At 55.0% G+C, this 18105-nt stretch overlaps 2 protein-coding genes across 2 annotated transcripts; one reads left to right on the top strand and one right to left on the bottom strand.

Moving 5' to 3' along the window:
- Positions 1-2219: 2219 nt before the first annotated feature.
- Positions 2220-5734, top strand: IL17B (interleukin 17B). Its single transcript, XM_073358164.1, has 3 exons — positions 2220-2240; positions 4646-4980; positions 5473-5734. The coding sequence occupies exons 1-3, from the start codon at positions 2220-2222 to the stop codon at positions 5732-5734; spliced, it is 618 nt and encodes a 205-aa protein (XP_073214265.1).
- A 2013-nt stretch (positions 5735-7747) lies between these two features.
- Positions 7748-17845, bottom strand: PCYOX1L (prenylcysteine oxidase 1 like). The gene is made up of 6 exons (XM_073355834.2): positions 17529-17845; positions 16034-16240; positions 15100-15274; positions 14661-14872; positions 14293-14433; positions 7748-10471 (listed from the first exon to the last, which is right to left on the bottom strand). The coding sequence occupies exons 1-6, from the start codon at positions 17839-17841 to the stop codon at positions 9813-9815; spliced, it is 1707 nt and encodes a 568-aa protein (XP_073211935.1). The 5' UTR covers positions 17842-17845; the 3' UTR covers positions 7748-9812.
- Between the last annotated feature and the right edge of the window lie 260 nt (positions 17846-18105).

Here is an 18105-nt window from a genome sequence, read left to right as displayed (position 1 = left end):
GGCTCAGCCCATTAGAGGCAGAAGGACCTGCTGCAAAGTCTGGCTCTGATTGGAGTTCAGACTCTAGCGTTTGGGGACATTTGATATGGGACCCAGCTCTGTATTAACAGTCCCCTCTGCTCTTGTGTGCCTTGCAGTAAGAGAGGACTACGCAGCAGGGCCCTGGCTGGCTCTAGCCCTCCGGGGTCTGGAGAAAAGCTTGAACACGTGACCCGACTGCAGCTCAGGAACTGGAAGGCAAAGAAAAAACATGTTGCTTTGATGAAACCTCCTACCTCCTTGAAAGCTTGGGGCTGGGAGAGTCCCTTGTAGCCCAAAGGCCGCAGCCTGTGTTTTGGGAACAGGCTATTTGGGTTCCAGCCCTGCCGTTGTTACAAGGTTCGAAGCAGTTAGGGTCTGCAGCAAAGTGATGGGGGGCCCAGTTCTGTCCCAGTCCACTTGGAGCTGGGAAAGTGCTGGGGTGAAAGGTGCTTGAGGCACCTCAGCTCTTTCTTATCATTAGGGGTGTGGATGAGAAGGGAAGGTAGGAGGAGGGAAACTCCCAGGGACAGAGAAGCAGCTCACCTCTGCTCTCCAGCACCCACACTAGTCTGAGGGAGAGGGCTGTGGATGATCGCCAGGGGGTGTCAAACCATTTGGCTTTAGGACAACACCATCTTGTGGCAAAATGCAGACATGACAACTGCACACAGCAGTAGCTCTGCTGGAAACCAGACCCAGGCTTGTAGAGGGAAAGAGAACCTGCCCCACCCAGGGTACAGATTCAGGCCCTAATTCCTGGCCTGGCGGGAGCCATGGTGGGAGGGACTCCTGGCCACACCACACTGCACAACAGAGCACAACACATAGACTGATACAATTGTCATGAACACACAGCCTGCCAAGCCAGTTCCTCCTGAAAAGGGCTGTGAAGACTTCTCACTGGGTCACGCAGCCAAGGGGGTGCTCCCTCTCCCTGTGGTTAGCATTAGACATTTATCTGTCATCCAGCTCTGGGAAGTTTTAAACTCACCAACGAAGATACAGGGCAGCTTTCCATACTCTCTGGCCTGAGGCCTCTGGGGACCCCACTTCTGTCTTGCTTGTCCCCCTGCAAACAGACTGGCACGACTCTGGAGGGCTCTAGCTCTTATGCACCATGAGCATGTGTGTTTGTGTGCTGTCACAGCCAGGACGGCCCAGAGCACAGCACGGGTGCTGCTTACCGCCAGCTCCAAAGTCAGCTCAGCCCAGCCCCTCTGCCCTGCTGCTGGGTGCACAGGCAGGCTTCTGCTGTGCCCTACAAACACCTGTATTTCCCGCAAAGCCCTGGGGGAAGTGTGGGGAGGCTTTCAGAGAAGCCACTGATATGCGTGGTGGAAATGAATAATAACGCCACCTAGCCACTTCTCTGCCTCAGCGGATCTGAGGTGGCAAGGCTGGAAGGCCTGGAGCCAGCTCTCTGCACCTCTCACCAGTCAGCCCCGTACCTCTCGGCAGGAACACTGGGGCTGCTGCTCTAGGACCTCCACTCGTCAGAGAAGGAAAGCAGCTGGCCAGCCAAGCTCCCGAGCCGTGCCATGCACCAGGAGCCATCTCTCCTTTAGGACATATACTGTGCCATTAGCAGTGCAGCTTCCCATGCAGCAGGGGCTGAGCTGTGACCCCCCCACAATATCTCACACAGGCCACCGAACAGTTTCCAGATGAGACCTTCCACTAGCTACTCATCAGCTGAATCCAAACCCTTGTCCAAGACAGAAGCCTCTACATCCCGGGAAGGGCCATGACCGCAGTGTCCAGAGCCAGGACTTGAACTCAGGGCACCTGCTCCCAGCCCTGTGTTCCTGCCACTGCCCTATGCAGCCTGCACCATGCACACCACAGCCAGTCTGCATGGCATGATCTACCCTTTCCAAAGTGCTCCCAGGGGACTTTGCCTTCAGCCTGCCCCATTGCTTGGGCTGCAGGTATTTAAGCAAACACAGCCCGTGAACTCACGCTGTCAGCAAAGGGCATATGGACCATGGGGAGCCCACATTCCGCCCGCAGCACCAGACAACACCAGCCATTGTCCCTTCTGTCAACACCCGTGCTGGCACCTGGGGGAAGCTCATTGTGCTGCCAGACCCACCCCCAGGCATTGCAGAGATTAGGGGCTGGTGCTTTCCTTTTTAAATCGCCTGGCTCATCCTGTTCCTGTCACACTGCGGCGAGGAGTCTCCGAGTCACCCTCTGCCATGGACTGGGCTCCATCCCTGGTAGGTGCCTGGGCTGCTTTCACTAAACTTGGTGCTTTTTATTTACGCTCTGTTTATTAAGGGCTGGTTGGGTTTGTTTGCTTTGGAAACAGGCGCTCTGCCTGTATGAGTTATTGCTCCCCACGCCTGGCATAGCTGGGACAAAACAGCCACAGAGCCTGTGGGCTGCAGAGATTCCAGTGCAAAGGGGCCAGGGCAAGAGCTCCTGCCTGGAGAACAGCCTGCATTTAGAGAGCTCCTTTCAGCCCCAAGGATCCCAAGCACTCTGCAAGCTAAGACACATGTAGGAATCATGGCACCCAGCAGTGAAATGCAGCCACCTCTGGGGTGGGGCATGGCAGCTGTTTATCTGGACACAATGTCACGCCCCACGAGTTTAGGGCAGGGAGTGAAGAAGACTCCTGTGTCCAGCTGCAACTGGGGACTATATGTAGAAACAGTGGCTTCGTTTGCTGTTGGGAAGCCTGCCCTGCCCTTTAAGGATGGAGCAGGCTCCTGCAGGGAGAAGCGTGAGAGACATTGCCACAGAGCCCTGCACTGTGACTGGGCCGGAGACAGGAAGGGAGGGAGCAGAGGCGAATGGCCAAAGGGCAAAGCACTGGCTCACAACAGGCAGAGGAGACACAACTCAGGTCATGGACTGTGCCTGGAGAATGGAATCTTTACAGGGCACAGGGCAGGTACCTCAGTAGCCCAGTCCCTGGGGGCTCAGGTACTCTGGCAGCCCCCTACCACCCCATGGCCATGTACCACCCCCTACAGCGATGCAGCCACCTCTGGGGTGGGGGGCAAATAGTCCACCCAACAAAGTACAGCAGTAAGCTAGGGAGGGGAAGGGCATTTTAGTCAAGGGGCAGGGGGGAACAGAAATACCTTCTCCTAGCGTGGCTATAACACCCCTACACAACAAGCAGGGACAGGGACTGAGGGGCTAGCACCGAAGACACAGGAAACTGCACACAGCTCACTTTATCTACCTCCGAGAGATGAGGGCTCAGTCAGCCTCCCCTGGGGGTGGGGGCGCTGGCCCTATCAGGGTTTGCACTAGTGGCTCCAGAGGGTCGGAGCATCCCAGGCTAAGCCTCCACTCAGAACGCTGCAGCGGCATAGCGCTACAGCGTAGACACGTACTGCAGCGATGGGAGGGGTTCTCCCGGCGTGGCAGCAAATCCACCTCCCCCCCAGGTGGTGGCTAGGTCGACAGAAGACTCATCCGTCGATCTAGCGCTGGCTACACCGGGACTTACATTGGTTTCACGACGTGGCTCGGGGTGTGGATCCTTCACACACGCAAGTCATCTAGCTGAGTTGATCTAATGTTCTGCTGTAGATCCGCCCACCTGTAGATACAACACCCAGAATCCCCCTCCCCACTTTTCATGATGACAGGCGGCCCACTAGAGATGCCATCAGGGTGGGAACTGCAGATGTGCACCAACACACATCCCTGTGGCACGGCCAGCCTTTGGCACAGCAGTGCATTCAGGACTGACTTTCCATGGTGGGTTTATCTTTTTGCATTTCACCAGCGAAGCTAGACTGGCTGCTGTTGCTCTATAATCATTTCCTCCTCCAGGTCTCTGCCATGCCAGCCCTGCAAACAGTGGCTTAGGAAATAAACAGACCAAAGCTCTGTTTGCCTTGGCCTTAGGGGAAAAACACAGAGAAACCCTTTCTATCCCATTAATAAACCAACCTGACATGGGGGCTAGTCCCCTCCCCCGGCCTGTCCAGCTTACTAGGGAGTTTGTCCTGACTTTCTGCAAACGGCCTCCCCCCTACATCATTGCAACACTCAGGGCACTTGCAACAAGCAGCTATTCAGCCAGCCTAGCTTTGGAACTGCCACCATGGGGCTCTCCCCACTAGCAAGCTGGGGACGCTGCCAGCTGCTGGTAACTAGAAGCAAGGCTGAGCCAGCCAGCCGCCCCATGTACCCAGCCAGCACAGTGGGCACCTGAGGCTGACACCTTACAGGATGTGCCTACAGGAAACGCCACCCCAGGAGCTTAGATTTCACAGGGCAATCTCCCCACAGACAGATCGTTGCTGGAATCCCCGCCTGCAAGCCTGTTACAAAGGAGAACCTGTCTTATTTGCCCCACTTTACTGAAGCAGAGAGGTTGAGAGCTCACCCAGAGTCACCCAATAAGGCTGTGGCACTCAGGAATGGAACACAGGAGTCCTGCTGCCCTAGTCTGTTTTTACCACTAGACCCCATACTGCCTCCTCGCACTGATGCCCCTCTGGGACTTTCCAGCCCTGGTAGGTTTGGCAATTCCTATGATAGAACATTGTTCCCTTTGAACATAACCTCCAAGGGCCCCAGCCCACCATGAGCTGGGTGGAAGTCCAGTGCTGGCCAGTGCCTGGAGAGTCATGCCCTGTCCTGACTTCCTTCTCAGCTTCTCTTCTGCGCGCTCTCTGTCTCCTTCGCGTGGGCTGCTGCCACCGAACCCAAGCACCAAAGCAAGGGAGCGAAAGGAAAGAGGAAAGGACCAGCTAGGGATGAGGTCCAGCTGCCGGAGGCACAGGTACCTGGCCCCAACCGCGTGCTGAAGGGGAACTCCATGGCCTCAGCGGCAGACAGCCCCTACACCCTGCTGGAGGATTACGAACAGAGCATCCGGGAGATGGTGAGCCAGCTGCAGAACAGCTCGGAGCCAGCTGACAGCAAGTGCCAGGTCAACCTGAGACTCTGGAGGTCCAACAAGAGGAGTCTGTCTCCGTGGGCCTACAGGTGAGACTGCCGGGCAAAGCACTCCTGGGGACTGGCACTCCCAGGGCAGGGCTCTCGCCAGCACCACAAAGGAACAGGGCAGGGCTCTGCTGTGAAGGAAACCCCACCTAGACACTCACCTGTGAGCCCTAATGGGCACTAAGTGGGGAACCCCTATGGGTGCTGTTCCACTGGGTAGTGATTGCACTGGGTGAGTGATCTGCCTCCCTGAGCATGCATGTGCCCATTGCCCTATACGAACCCATTCCCCCAGGTGTGGGCATTGCAACATGGGTGCCCATTAATCCATGCACAGGCAGAGCCCGGTGCAGGCTCATTTCTCCATGTGTGCGTTAAAGTGGCACGTATTCCCCCTTTCCGCGTGCAGGCGCTGTCCCCTCACCAACACACACTCGTCCAAGGCGCCTCCGTGTGCAAGTGGCCTGCACTCCTGCCCGCATCCCTGCTCTCCCCTATAGGCTCCGTCAGCCTCACGCTCCCCCTCTTCTCTAGTATAAACCACGATCCAACGCGGATCCCAGCAGACATCCCAGAGGCGCAGTGCCTCTGCACCGGCTGCATCAACCCCTTCACCATGCAGGAGGACCGCACCATTGTCAGCATCCCCATCTACAGCAAGCTGCCTGTCCGCCGGCTCCTCTGCCACCCCCCTGAGGGCTCGGGAGCCAAGACCCGCAGGAAGAAGAAGAGGTGCCACAAGGAGTACAAGATGGTCATGGAGACCATTGCTGTGGGCTGCACCTGCATCTTCTGAGGACAAGAGGGACCTCTCACCCTCACTCCATGCTGGCAGCACCAAACCCCCGGCCTCTGTGTATGGACACCAGCTCCCGTCTAACCAGCCTCCTCCACTTGCTGGATCCATTTGGCAAAGGCCCCAGCCACTGCCCACCAAGCCTCTCCCGCAAGGAGAGGTGGTCAAGGCACAAGCACTGTGTGTGTGTGGTGGTGGGGGATCTGAAGCAAGGAGGCAGCTGCTTAGACTAGAGATGGTTTGCTCCTTTGCACCCACATATCCCTATCCGGCCTCCAGCATGAGCAACTGCCACAGGGCCCTGCTCTTTGGGGTGCCCAATGTGCCATGCCAGCTCTACAGCTTGCAGCGGGGCCCTGAAAGGAAGGCCATTCTGCAACCCTCGCCCCAAGCTAGCTCAAGCAGAAGAATGTGGGGGAGGGGGAGATGGAGGTGGCTGCTATCCAGGGCTCCAAGGCTGCCACTCCCCATGCCCCTCAAGACAGCCCCGTCGGCAGCCGCCTGTCACCTACTCCCCTTGCTCAGCAGCCACTCAGTTCTGAGGCTCGCGTCCACGCACTCGCATTGCTGCACAGCCTTTCAGGCTAACTGTCCCACCAAGCCCGAGGGGCCACCCCTTCTCGCGGCCAGGCAGCATGACCAGAAGGGAGGCAACATCTCATGGGCAGGTCCCGAACCACCTCAGGCAAAGAGGCCAGGAGAGGCAGCTGCTCCTGGCCTGATTTCCCCCTGCTGCTAGGATGGGGCGGCCTATTGCTCCCAGCAGCGCCAGCGCAGGAGATCCAGTCTGTGGCCAGGCTAGCCCTACAGACGCCCCAGGTCTGCGGGGGGGGGGGGGGGCGCTTGTATTTGATGGTGAGTACAATGCACGCTAACTCCAGCTCACTGCAGCCGATTCCACAACTCTCTGACCTGGTTAGGTATTAGTAAGAGCACAAGCCAGGGCTGCTGTGGGCCACTGCCAGCAGCTGATCATTGGGATGGGGGCACAGCTGCTGAACATAAGCCCCCGGCAGCAGATGCTGCCTTTGAAATTCCAGGCGCCCTGGTCCCTGCCACTCCTGTTGGGCTGCACCCAGCTGTGAGGAACGTGCCTTATCTCAGTGCCACCGGGACCGGTCCTGGCCTCTCTAGAAACACCTGATAGTAGGGTCCGGGTTGGAGCAGGAAGCCTGGCTGGCTGCCAAGGGCCTAAGGGCTTCTACTGCCTTCCAAGGGTAGTGTGTGCTAACAAGTGGGAAGCCCACCATAGAAATCACCCCTTGGGGAGGGGCAGTGCTTTCTAGAGAAGGCTGCCACGTCTACCCATGCATGAAGCATACCAGCTCCCCAGGAGCAGGGCAGGAGAGGTCTTGAGGATGGGGTCAGAAGACAGCTGGGAGTGGAATGGGGGCACAGCATTAACTTCTCACCCCAGACAAGCCTGGGTCAGGTACAGAGCCAGGCAGCATAAGGAAGAGGCTGGTTCCTGGCTGGTCTTTGGGCACTAGACCAGGACTGCCCCTCGGCACCCTGGGAGTGTCAATCCCTCCTCCCCTGGCTGATGAGAACCCATCTCCCCTTTGCCAGCCCCTCCAATGCCCTCTGCTGCATCCACCAACAGAACAATGGCACCAGGCCCTGCTACTGCCCCCTCACAGAGCGCAGGGAGGGGACACCGAAAAACAGACTAAATCTGGCTGGGCCTAGCTCGAGAGGCAGTGTCTTCAGGATGAGCCTGAGGGGAGCTGGGCTCACTTTCAGCAGCACCATGGCCCTTCACACACACTGACCAACTCAGCTTCACAGCTGCTATTGTGTTACCCATTGTACACATGGGGAAACTGAGGCAAAGAGAGGTGGGGAGGCTTGGCCAGTGCCCTGGGCCAGGCAGTCCTAGTGCAGACCACTAGCTCCCTCTGTTTCTACTGAGGAAAGTATTTCTCCCCCAAGGAAGGGGTGACGGCCACCACCCCATCCCAGCCTCCGTCACTGTTCCCCTAGAGCCGGCACAGCAAGCAAGTCACCGACCCGAACAGCTTGGGAGCTTTAATGGGGCAGGTCAGAAGGGAGGCAGTGCCCCATGTGCCTTGGCCCTGCAGGAGCTGTGGTTGGCAGGGGGTGGGTTACACGCTCTGCTCTGTAGTTCAGAGATGGCACTGGAGGCTGACAATAAAGGGCATCCCTCACCCCAACCTGCAGGCACTGCTCCTTGGCATTTACTTCTCCTCCAGCGCACTAGCCCCAGCTCATGGGCCCTCCTCCCGCAGTGGGGCCGGCCATTCCTCAAGGAGCCAGAAGGGAGTGCTCATGCTTTTCTTCTAGTCCTAAAAACTGAACTCCACCCCCCGACAACTATTCCTCAGCCCCCCACTACTGGGGATGCTGCTGGCCAGTTTCCATCTGTTACCACAGGGCCTATCCAGCCAGCAGAACAGTCTCAACAGCTCAGGGACCACAGGGACGCTGTGGGCTGGAGGTTGAAGCCACATGGCTCTAGGCAAGGAGAGCTTTCACTAGCTCACAAGCGGCTCTCAGCCAGGGGGCGCCCCATGTCAAACTTTCTAAGCAGCATGGCCAGCCTTTCCCCTCATTCATGGGGTCACGACTGGCATTGAAATCTGGCCCAGCCATCCCTGTATGACAGGGGCATCTGGGCCAAATTTCAGTGCGTGTTGTGACGGGGCATACGGGGTCTTCAATGCTGAAGCTGAGAAATACTGCCCTGAACACCGGCTGGATATTAAGGTACGTGCTTTTAAAAGGTTTTCTAGCCTCTGCTCCCTTGGACAGCAGGATCAAAGGACTGATTTATTTCAAGTAGAATCCCCTTTATTGAAATCAATGTATTAATGGCCTCAGTTCCCTCTAGATTACATTGGACAGTCCCATTTTGTAAGGGGGTGGCTTCACGTGGTTTTTTTTAAGATTCAGGGGACATGACTCAAGAAAGGTTGAAAACCCGTCTTAGACTGAGCATCAATCCCTCTGCACCACGGAACCTGCCAAGGGCCGCCAGCTGCTACAGCGCTTTCTGAGTGTGCGTTCAATCTGTCCCCACGCATGGGCTTAGAAAGGCTAGCAAGGCCCAAAGGGGTCAGAGTTTCGCTGGGAAAGAGGTTCGGACATCATGCATGTACAGAGAGGGAGGTGAGCGGGCCTTGTGACTGCTGCAGCATTGGCCCTTCTAGCTGGCAGCTCCCTCTAGTCCTTGCCCTGCCTGCCTGTGTTTAGACGGGAGCTGATGGGCTTGGTTAACAAAGCAAGAGAGCAGCTCTGGGTGAGAAGCTGAGAGGGACCCACTGGCCAAATGGACTCACAGCACAGACATGGAGAACCACATACCTGCCGAGATCTGAGCGCTGGCTCCAGCAGAAGGACTTGCAAGGACTGATGACAACCCCAGCAGCTAGAGCAAGGAGTGTGACTGCACTGCCAGCCAGGGGAGTCCTGCACAGGAAATGCTGGGGCCAGGCAACTGCCTAGACTCAGCCCTAGTCTATAGGATAGCTAGGTCTTGCTAGGTGGGTCATACTAGAAGGTCCATATCCACCTCTGGATCTGTGCCCATGGTACATGGTCCCATAGCGGTCAGGGTCCAAGGCACATGGCCACATATTTTAGGTCCCATATCTGCTCTTGCCATCATCATATCTTACCCCTTGAAAGTCTCATAAGATCCCACACTCGAGCCCCAGAAGGTAAGTGATCAGAGAATGGATTTGCACATCCCACCTCCACCCCATCCACAGCACTGGCCACTGTTAAGGATTCACAGCCCCAGCCCAACTTAGGATCTGAAATGGGTCCTGGCTGGCAGTTCCCTGGTAATGAGCTTAGGTTCCCTTCTCACCCCTCCCTGGTGCTAGCTGGGTAGGGAGGAAGCCTGAGCATTGATGCCTGTAGCAGACACCTGGCATTAGCTCCACAGGGTGGTGCAGGGACGGCGTTACTGAAGGCAACAACATACAAGGACCTCATTGGTCAGACCCTCCCTTCCTCTCGGCCAGAAATCCAGTGGTCTCTCCCCCAACGATAAACCCTCAGCAGGCTAGTAAATGAAAAGGTTCCTGGCCAGCTCCCCAGCAGCCCCCTGGTGTCACAGTTCAGTCTTCATCTTGTGCATCAAGTCCTTCTGGTCAATCTTCTCCAGGTCCTGGTACCACCGGTTGTATGCCAGGAGTGCCACATTCTTGGCTGCCACAGCAGCCATTTCCATGGAGCTGGCCACCCACTCCACACCGTTGAGGTAGAAGAGGTTGTCGTGGAGGATGATGGGCGGGATGCTCTTGGTGGAGTCATAGTGGGGGTAGGCCTGCCATTCTGTCACCTGGACTGAATAGTAGGAGCGGAAGAGGGTCTTCAGCTGTTGCTTGTCCAGGGGCTGCTGGGAAAGGACCCGCCAGATGGCGGCCTCCTGGGGCTGCTTGCGTCGGAAGGTGCCTGAGATGTTGACAGGGCAGATGTTGTCCATGGCGTTGAAAAAGAGGTCAGGGGAGTCAGTGGTGAGGATGCTAGCGAAAGGGAAGAGCTTGGGTTCAGGGAAGCCGAAGTAGGAGGAGTTGAGGTAGCCGTGGATGACGGAGGTGATGGTGGGATGGAAGGAGCCTGGGAAGTCAGTGATGGGGGGGTCAAAGTTCTCAAAGGTGATGTTGCTCTTGCTGGAATGCAGCGGCGTGGCGATGACCACCATGTCGTAAAAGGCCGAGGCTTGGCCTTCGTCATCCTCATAGTGCACCTGGTACAGGGCTTTCCCGTCTGCAAAGGGACAGCACGGAGACTCAGAACAGCCATCAGCCCAGATCATCGTTTGCCAACAGCATCAGGTTCAGCGCTCAGGAAGGTGGGGGCACCGAAAGCACAAACCATAGCCAGGCAAAGCATTGGGCACACTCCCCACCGCCATCCTGACCTGCAGCCCACCTCAGCTCTGCCAACGCACCTCAGTGCTGACCTGCACCTCTCTGCTATTCCAGTCCGGCCCCCCCCCGTACTCCCACTGTATCTCACTATTAGACTGCAACATCCCCCCCCCCCATGTCCCCATTCCAGTCCTGGGGAGTCACCTGGCAGATGGCAGAGCAGTCAGGCAACACGGGATCATGGAGCAAAGGAGACAAACTGTGGCTGATCAATAAACTTTCCCATTCCCATGGCAGCAGACGGGGCTGGGGTAACAGTCTCCATCCCCAGCACAGACTGGAGAAACACCTGCTGCCACAGAGATGCCGGTATCTCAGCGCAGAGCTTTTGAGCCACACTCTAGCCTCATTTCACCCTCTGGTGTGAGAGGTCTGCACTGCAGCCTCCCATTTCGCAGCTCTCCCTCCTCATAGACCTGTCCAGCCACAGCCAGCTTGGTCTGGGTCAACAGAGACAGCCACAGCCAAAAGAAGGGCACCGGTGAAGTAGGAGCCAGTGCCAAAAAGACTAGACCAGCAATCACCAACTCATTCATTTGTAGTAATAGAAATCAAGGGCAGATGCTAAATGTGTTTGCCTGAGTACCTGTGTCCTATTAGAAGTTTGTAACCAATGTAACCAAATTAGTTTGTAGATGCTAATTCCCTTTCATGTCGTCATTGCCTTATATTATGTACAGCGTTCAGTAAACCTTAAGATCAAAGATTTGAGACGCTGCAGGGAACTAATAAGATTACGTATGTTGTCTTCAGCTTATCTGTTTCTGTTATAACGAATGATCGGCTGTTGTCTTATAGTGTAACTAGATTAACTATGTATGCATAGGAAAGAGAAAATTAACTTCAAAGCAGTGGTCCACAAAATACCTGCATTGCCTATTCTTCCTCGGAGGAAAGCCCAGCTGTGACAATTTCTGTGACGAGGCTTGTCAGCTTGCTAGAGAGCTAAAAAGAGAAACCTCTGGCTGATCGTTTCATCTCTAGTCTGCTGAACTTTGAACAGGGAAAGTTTAAGCCGTGGGACTTAGATCTTCCAAATAGTGATTTGGAATACCCTGGAAAATGCATGGAAAGACTATCAGACTTTCCATCTAACCTGCATTTGGATTCTAAACTTTTGGGATGATTCCAGAGAGACTTTTACAAGCCAGCAGATAACACCTCACTCCTATGATTCTGATCTAGGAACACTGAAAATCACTTGTATGTATACAATTCCTTAACCGTTCAATAACTCTCTTCTTTTCTTAATAAATCTTTTGTTAGTTTACTAAGGATTGTCTGACAGCATGATATTTGGGTAAGATCTGATTTATATTTTGACATGAGGGCAAGTGTCTGATCCTTTGGGATTGGTAGAACCTTGCATATGGTGAAATGGGTTTTCAGTAAGCCCTTACTACATTACACTTGGTTGTCTGGCAGGGAGCCAACGTCTGGAATGCCTAAGGGAGATGGTGTTTGGCTTTTGGTTAACCAGCGCGGTGCTACAGAAGCTCTAATCTATGAAGCTCTAATCTAATTATAGAATAAACTAGGGCTGTCGATTAATCGTGGTTAACTCAAAAAAATTAACTGCGATTAAAAAAAATGTATCACGATTAATCACACTGTTAAACAGGATACCAATTTAAATTTATTAAATATTTTAGGATCTTTTCCTATCTTTTCAAATATATTGATTTCTATTACGACACAGAATAGAAAGTGTACAGTGCTCACTTTATAGTATTTTTTTTTACAAATATTTGCACTGTAAAAATGATAAACAAAAGAAATAGCATTTTTCCATTCACCTCATACATGTAATATAGTGCAACCTCTTTACCGTGAAAGTGCAACTTACAAATGTAGAATTTTTTTTTGTTACATAACTGCACTCAAAAACAAAACAATGTAAAACTTTAGAGCCTACAAGTCCACTCAGTCCTACTTCTTGTTCAGAAAACTGCTAAGACAAACAAGTTTGTTTACATTTACGGGAGAAACTGCTGACTGCTGCTTATTTACAATGTCACCTAAAGGGAGAACAGGCGTTCGCGTGGCACTTTTGTAGCTGGCGTAGCAAGGTATTTACTTGCCAGATGTGCTAAACATTCATATGCCCCTTCATGCTTCGGCCACCATTCCAGAGGACATGCTTCCATGCTGATGATGCTCGTTAAAAAAATGTGTTAATTAAACTTGTGACTGAACTCCTTGGGGGAGAATTTTGTCTCCTGTTCTGTTTTACCAGCATTCTGCCATACATTTCATGTTATAGCAGTCTTGGATGATGACCAGCACATGTTCGTTTTAAGAACACTTTCACAGCAGATTTGACAAAGCCCAAAGAAGGTTGTGAGATTTCTAAGGATAGATACAGCACTCAACCCAAGGTTTAAGAATCTGAAGTGCCGTCCAAAATCTGAGAGGGAGGAGGTGTGGCGCATGCTTCAGAGGTCTTAAAAGAGCAACACTCTGATGCAGAAACTACAGAACCTGAACCACCAAAAATAAATAAATAAATAAAAAATCAACCTTCTGCTGATGGCATCTGACTCAGATGATGAAAACGAGCATGTGTCTGTCTGCTCTGCTTTGGCTCATTATCGAGCAGAACCAGTCATCAGCATGGACGCATGTCTTCTGGAACGGTAGTTGAAGCATGAAGGGACATATGAATCTTTAGCGCATCTGGCACATAAATATTTTGCGATGCAGGCTACAACAGTGCCATGCGAATGCCTATTCTCACTTTCAAGTGACATTGTAAACAAAATGTGGGAAGCATTATCTCCTGCAAACTGTAACCAAACTTATTTGTCTGAGCGATTGGCTGAAGTAGGACTGAGTGGACTTGTAGGTTCTAAAGTTTTACATTGTTTTATTTCTGAGTGGAGTTATTTTTTGTACATAATTCTACATTTGTAAGTTCAACTTTCATTATAAAGAGATTGCACTAGAGTACTTATATTAGGTGAATTGAAATATACTATCTTTTGTTTTTTACAGTGCAAATATTTGTAATAAAAAATATAAAGTGAGAACTGTACACTTTGTAGTCTGTGTTATAATTGAAATCAATATATTTGAAAATGTAGAAAACAGCCGAAAATAAATAATAATGGAATATCATTTATTTAAGTAACAGTGTGATTAATCGCAATTAATTTTTTTAATCGCTTGACAGCCCTAGAATAAACCACCAGTTTTGGGGAGTGTCTACCCTGTTTCTTGCAGTCTGTCCTGTGTGTGGCACTCTCAGTGTGACCCATCCCAAGCACCCTCACATCGATGCTTTACAGTACCATGACAGCACAGGGAGAAGGCATCCACACAAACCTAACAGGAACAAATGGGCAGAGCAGGGGGAAATGGCAAAGGCAGAGGGCAGGCAGAGGAGAAGGGAATCTGAGGCCTCTCAGCCTGCCTCATCCTGCCATCAGATCTGCTATTTTCTGCCCTCTGCTTCCCCCATTGTTCTGTTCATGCCCCTCAATCCAGAGGCAGAAGGGAAATGCACTAATCCTAGAGATACCCCTGCCCCACAGGCCCCTAGCCCTACAGACTCAGACCCCGCCCCACAGGCTGACAGTGCTCATGACAGACATACAACCCGCAATGTCAACCTCCCCCCCCAGCGAAGGCGGGAGCCAGGAGGCCCAGCTGGCTCACCTGAGCTATGCAGAGAGACACCTGTCACCTTGGCCTGGATCACGTTGGCTTTAGTTAGCTTCAGCAAACCTGAACACACCAGCTTGTTGCCACCTTCCACAGCCCACATATTGCCCTGAGCCCCTGCCAGCGACATGGCCCCTGGGAAAAGAAATAGGGGGGATTAGACTCCATTTGCAGAAGGGACGCATTTCCCCAGGACGCCTGCTCCCAGGGAAGATAAATGCTGGTCTTTGGCTTCATATGTCCCAATGCCAAAGCGTCCCCAGGTCCACGGAGCAGCACCAGCTGCCTGCTCCAAGGAGGCTCCTGGAGACTTCGCAGGGCAGAGCATGAAGACAGCACTGGCATGGCCAGCCAGGCCTCACCTGCAAAGGCGGGCACGAGCACCGACTGGCCGTAGCTGGAGCGCAAGACGGCTGCGATGACATCATCAACGAAGCGCTGCGTGACGCCCACCTCCAGCAGGGACTCGGCCACAGAGCGCTGCGTCATGTTGACAAAGGTCTCGCCGCCCAGCGAGTGCAGGAGCTCCTCCAGGTTGGAGAAGGCATAGCCATGTGCCTGGTACTTGTAGATCCTGCAGGAGGCGAGTAGAAAGGGAGTCAGGAGCGGCGCACACACCCATCCTGGCCCCTGTGCCAAGCCTGGAGGGCTAACGTGCCCTCTCTCAGCTTGGCCACCTGGTGACAGAGTCCCCTGGGGGATCGGGCATAGCACCAGGCCTGGGGCCGAGAGGCGGAAGGCCACACCCACACCCACTCCCTCCCCTCCCAGAAGCACTGGTGCTGCCGAGCCATCCCATACCTCATGAACTTCTCCATCACCTCCTCCACCCACATCTGCAGGCGCAGGAAGCTGATTCCATAGTGCCACCAGAGCCGGAAGAGGTTAAGCAGGTACCAGTCCGTCTCCTCCAGGACAAACTGCTCCCCACTGAAGATGGCGCTCTTCCCTGCCACCTCTCGTCGATGCTTCAGGCCTGCAGAGGGTGACAGAGAGAGAAGCTATTTCACCCTCCTCTCTGAAGTCAGCCATCCAGAGCACGGGGGCCACAGGACAACAAGCCTTTGCTGTATAGACTGATACTGCTGATGGGCCCGAGTGCTGGCAACCCCACAGCAAAATGCCCCTGTGCGTGGGGCGGGGATGGGGTGAAGTGTCAGGATGTTGATCCTGCCCACAGCCCGTACTCTTCCAAGCCCAAGTCCCACAGGGCCCCCGTCGTGCCCCTCTGCTATCCCAGTCCTGAGACCTGTGATGTCCCTCAGGACGAGGGAGTGATAGGGCTCGAGTGTAACAAACATAGAAGGCAGGTTGTTGGCCACTCTCCGACCCTGCAACTCCCTGGCCCTCTAGCTCAGAATGAGGGGCACAGCTCATGCCAGGGTCTATCTACGCCCTGCCTTGGGTCGAGCGGTCAGGGAGCAGGAGTGCCGACTACACCAGCCCTTTTTGAAGGGGATTCAGCTCATCAAGTTGGGATGTCACATCAACCTGGTGGGTTTGGCGATGCTGAGCCCCCCCATCCTCACCACACTCATGACTGACCCCTAAGCTAGGTGGAGGCCTAGGTGTCTGGAGGGGAGGGGAATTTGTGCTGCAAATACCCCAGCCCTGCAGGCTGGAGCAGAAGGTTTTTCCTGAGGAGCAGGGTCAGCACCGAGAACCTTCTCTTCCCAAACTCCAGGGAAGGGGCAAGCACTCCCCGGGTGCACCAGATGGGAGGGGCAGCACTCACCCAGGAGCTTGACGAAGTCCTGCATGTGTAGGCTGAGCGAGTGGATAGAGGCGCCACCGCACTCGTACTGCTGCTTGTTGACGAAGATGGTGGCCAGTCGGCCCCCCTCGCTGCCCTTCTCGTATACATCCAGCTGCACCTGTGGCCCAAAGTGCTGCTGCAGGAAATAGGCCACTGCTGAGCCACCTATCCCGGCGCCCACCACGGCTGCCAGCAGGGAGGCAAGGGAAACAGGCCTGTTAGACACAAAGCACGTACCCGCAGCTTTCACCACGGCCACAACAGGAGGCTGCTTTCGCAGGGAGACGCAGCGTGTACAGAGGGGACCCCAAAGCGTGGGCCATCCCCACACACCGCACCAGATCAAGAAAGCCTCTGTCATGCGAGACCCTGGGATGGGCTTGAGCAGTGGCTAGGGCTCCCCAGGCAGCAACTCTAAGGTACTCCGCTCCTAGCGAGCCAGCAAGAAGGCTGGGATCAAAATAAAACCGGCCCCAGGCCTGGGAAGGGCCGAGGAACCTGAGTGATGGGAAAAACTCCATGTAAGGGGACAGCAAGGGTCAGAGGTGTCCGTTACCAAACGCCAGACACACTCAGTGCGACAGCAGAGTCAGCGCAAGCATCAGCAGCCCGAGGGTCTTTCCTATCTAGAGGCTAATTCAGCTAAACATCTGACTGGACACATGCCACAAACCAGCCCTGACCTGGGGACGGAGGGGAGCAGACAGACACAGGAGCAGACCACCACCTTCTGGGCATGTGTCGTAGGTCAGCTGTCTGGGGGACACTCAGATCAGTCCCAATCTCCTGGCAGCTCGAGGGCTAGTTTGGCCACAAACACGACCCTTGCGAAGGGCACTAAGCAAACCCGACTCGCCAGGTCCGGGGCACCCTAGCCCCCTGAGAACTGGAATGCTCCGAGTTATTTCTTCTTTTACCCCCCAGGTGAAACGAGTGGATTCAGGAGGAGAGAGAGAGACACGCTGCCAGGAACCTAGCACAGCACAGGCGAGAGCTGGGCAGGTAACACTGCTACCAAAGCTTCACCCACGCACCTCAGTCCCGATGAGCGGCACCCATGGGCGTAGTGCTCCCCAAATGCAAGCCTCGGGCAGGCGCAGGATTCCCCCACCCCCGCACACATGCAGCCCCATTGGCCCGGCTGGAGGTGCCCCGTCCATACAGAAGTCAAACTAGGCCAATGGCTGCACCCCCTCCCCTGACAGGCGAGCACTGAAGGCCCACAGCTCTGCAAAGCTTCACCACCCGGACCACAGCAGCCCTTGTTGGACCTGCTGGTGCCCCAGAATCCTGGCCCTCAGCACCCCGCTGTTCTTCCAAGGCTGGGTTCTCCCCCCACCCCCATTGCCAATGCCTCTTCGGCCCCTGCCACTCCTTGGCCTCTTCTGATCAGCGGCTCCCCCCATTCATCTTTTCTATTGTCCTGATCTCAGTCTCTCTCCTCCATTCTCCAGCGAGGAGGAGCCGCGCCTACCTATTTTGCCAGGCGGGGCATCCCCTGCTGCAGCTGAGGAGGGACCTGCCAGCAGCACCCCCAGAGCGACAGCTGAAAGGAGCCGCACTGCACAGGGCAGCGGCTGCAGCTCAGCCATCATGGACGATGCGGGGGGGAGCAGGAGGCTGCACCAAGCAAAAGAAAGAGAATGCACCAATCCAGCGCGTGCAATCAAATCATCGCCAGCCACGCCGCCCCCGGGCACAGCGGGAGCCGCCACACCCCAGCCGGCTGAGCACGGGGCCCTCGGGCCGTCTCGCGGAGCCCGCCGAAGGCCGCGGACGCCGCTCATTGGCAGCCCCGCCCCGCCCGCTCCGTGCGGCTGACCCCAGGGTGCACCAGCCCCGGAGCCTGCGGAGGGACCTTCTTAAAGGGCCCGCGCCCCGAGAGCGAACGCGCTGCCGTGCCTGCCTCAAGAGAGCGCCCGGGCCGGCTCCCGCGGCAGGTCAGCCACCAATCCCAGCTTGGGTGCCCTGTGTCTCTCTCCAGCTTGCTGCGAGCCCTGCAGAATTCACGGGGATGGAGCCGGCAGGGCCCTATCGCCATGGAACAGGCT

This window comes from Lepidochelys kempii, chromosome 8 (assembly GCF_965140285.1).
Source record: "Lepidochelys kempii isolate rLepKem1 chromosome 8, rLepKem1.hap1, whole genome shotgun sequence".
Lineage (NCBI taxonomy): Eukaryota > Metazoa > Chordata > Testudines > Cheloniidae > Lepidochelys > Lepidochelys kempii.
This window is presented reverse-complemented; position numbering and strand designations above follow the sequence as displayed.

Excerpts from the sequence above, each read along its gene's own strand:
- PCYOX1L (XM_073355834.2), bottom strand. The coding sequence starts at position 17,841 with ATGAGCGGCGTCCGCGGCCTTCGGCGGGCTCCGCGAGACGGCCCGAGG. Across the intron at positions 16,241-17,528 it reads TGCCCCGCCTGGCAAAATAG|CCGTGGTGGGCGCCGGGATA; the intron begins GTAGGCGCGGCT and ends CCCTGCTGGCAG. Across the intron at positions 14,873-15,099 it reads GTGATGGAGAAGTTCATGAG|GATCTACAAGTACCAGGCAC; the intron begins GTATGGGATGGC and ends CGCCTCCTGCAG.
- IL17B (XM_073358164.1), top strand. The coding sequence starts at position 2,220 with ATGGACTGGGCTCCATCCCTG. Across the intron at positions 2,241-4,645 it reads TGGACTGGGCTCCATCCCTG|CTTCTCTTCTGCGCGCTCTC; the intron begins GTAGGTGCCTGG and ends CTTCCTTCTCAG. Across the intron at positions 4,981-5,472 it reads CTGTCTCCGTGGGCCTACAG|TATAAACCACGATCCAACGC; the intron begins GTGAGACTGCCG and ends CCTCTTCTCTAG.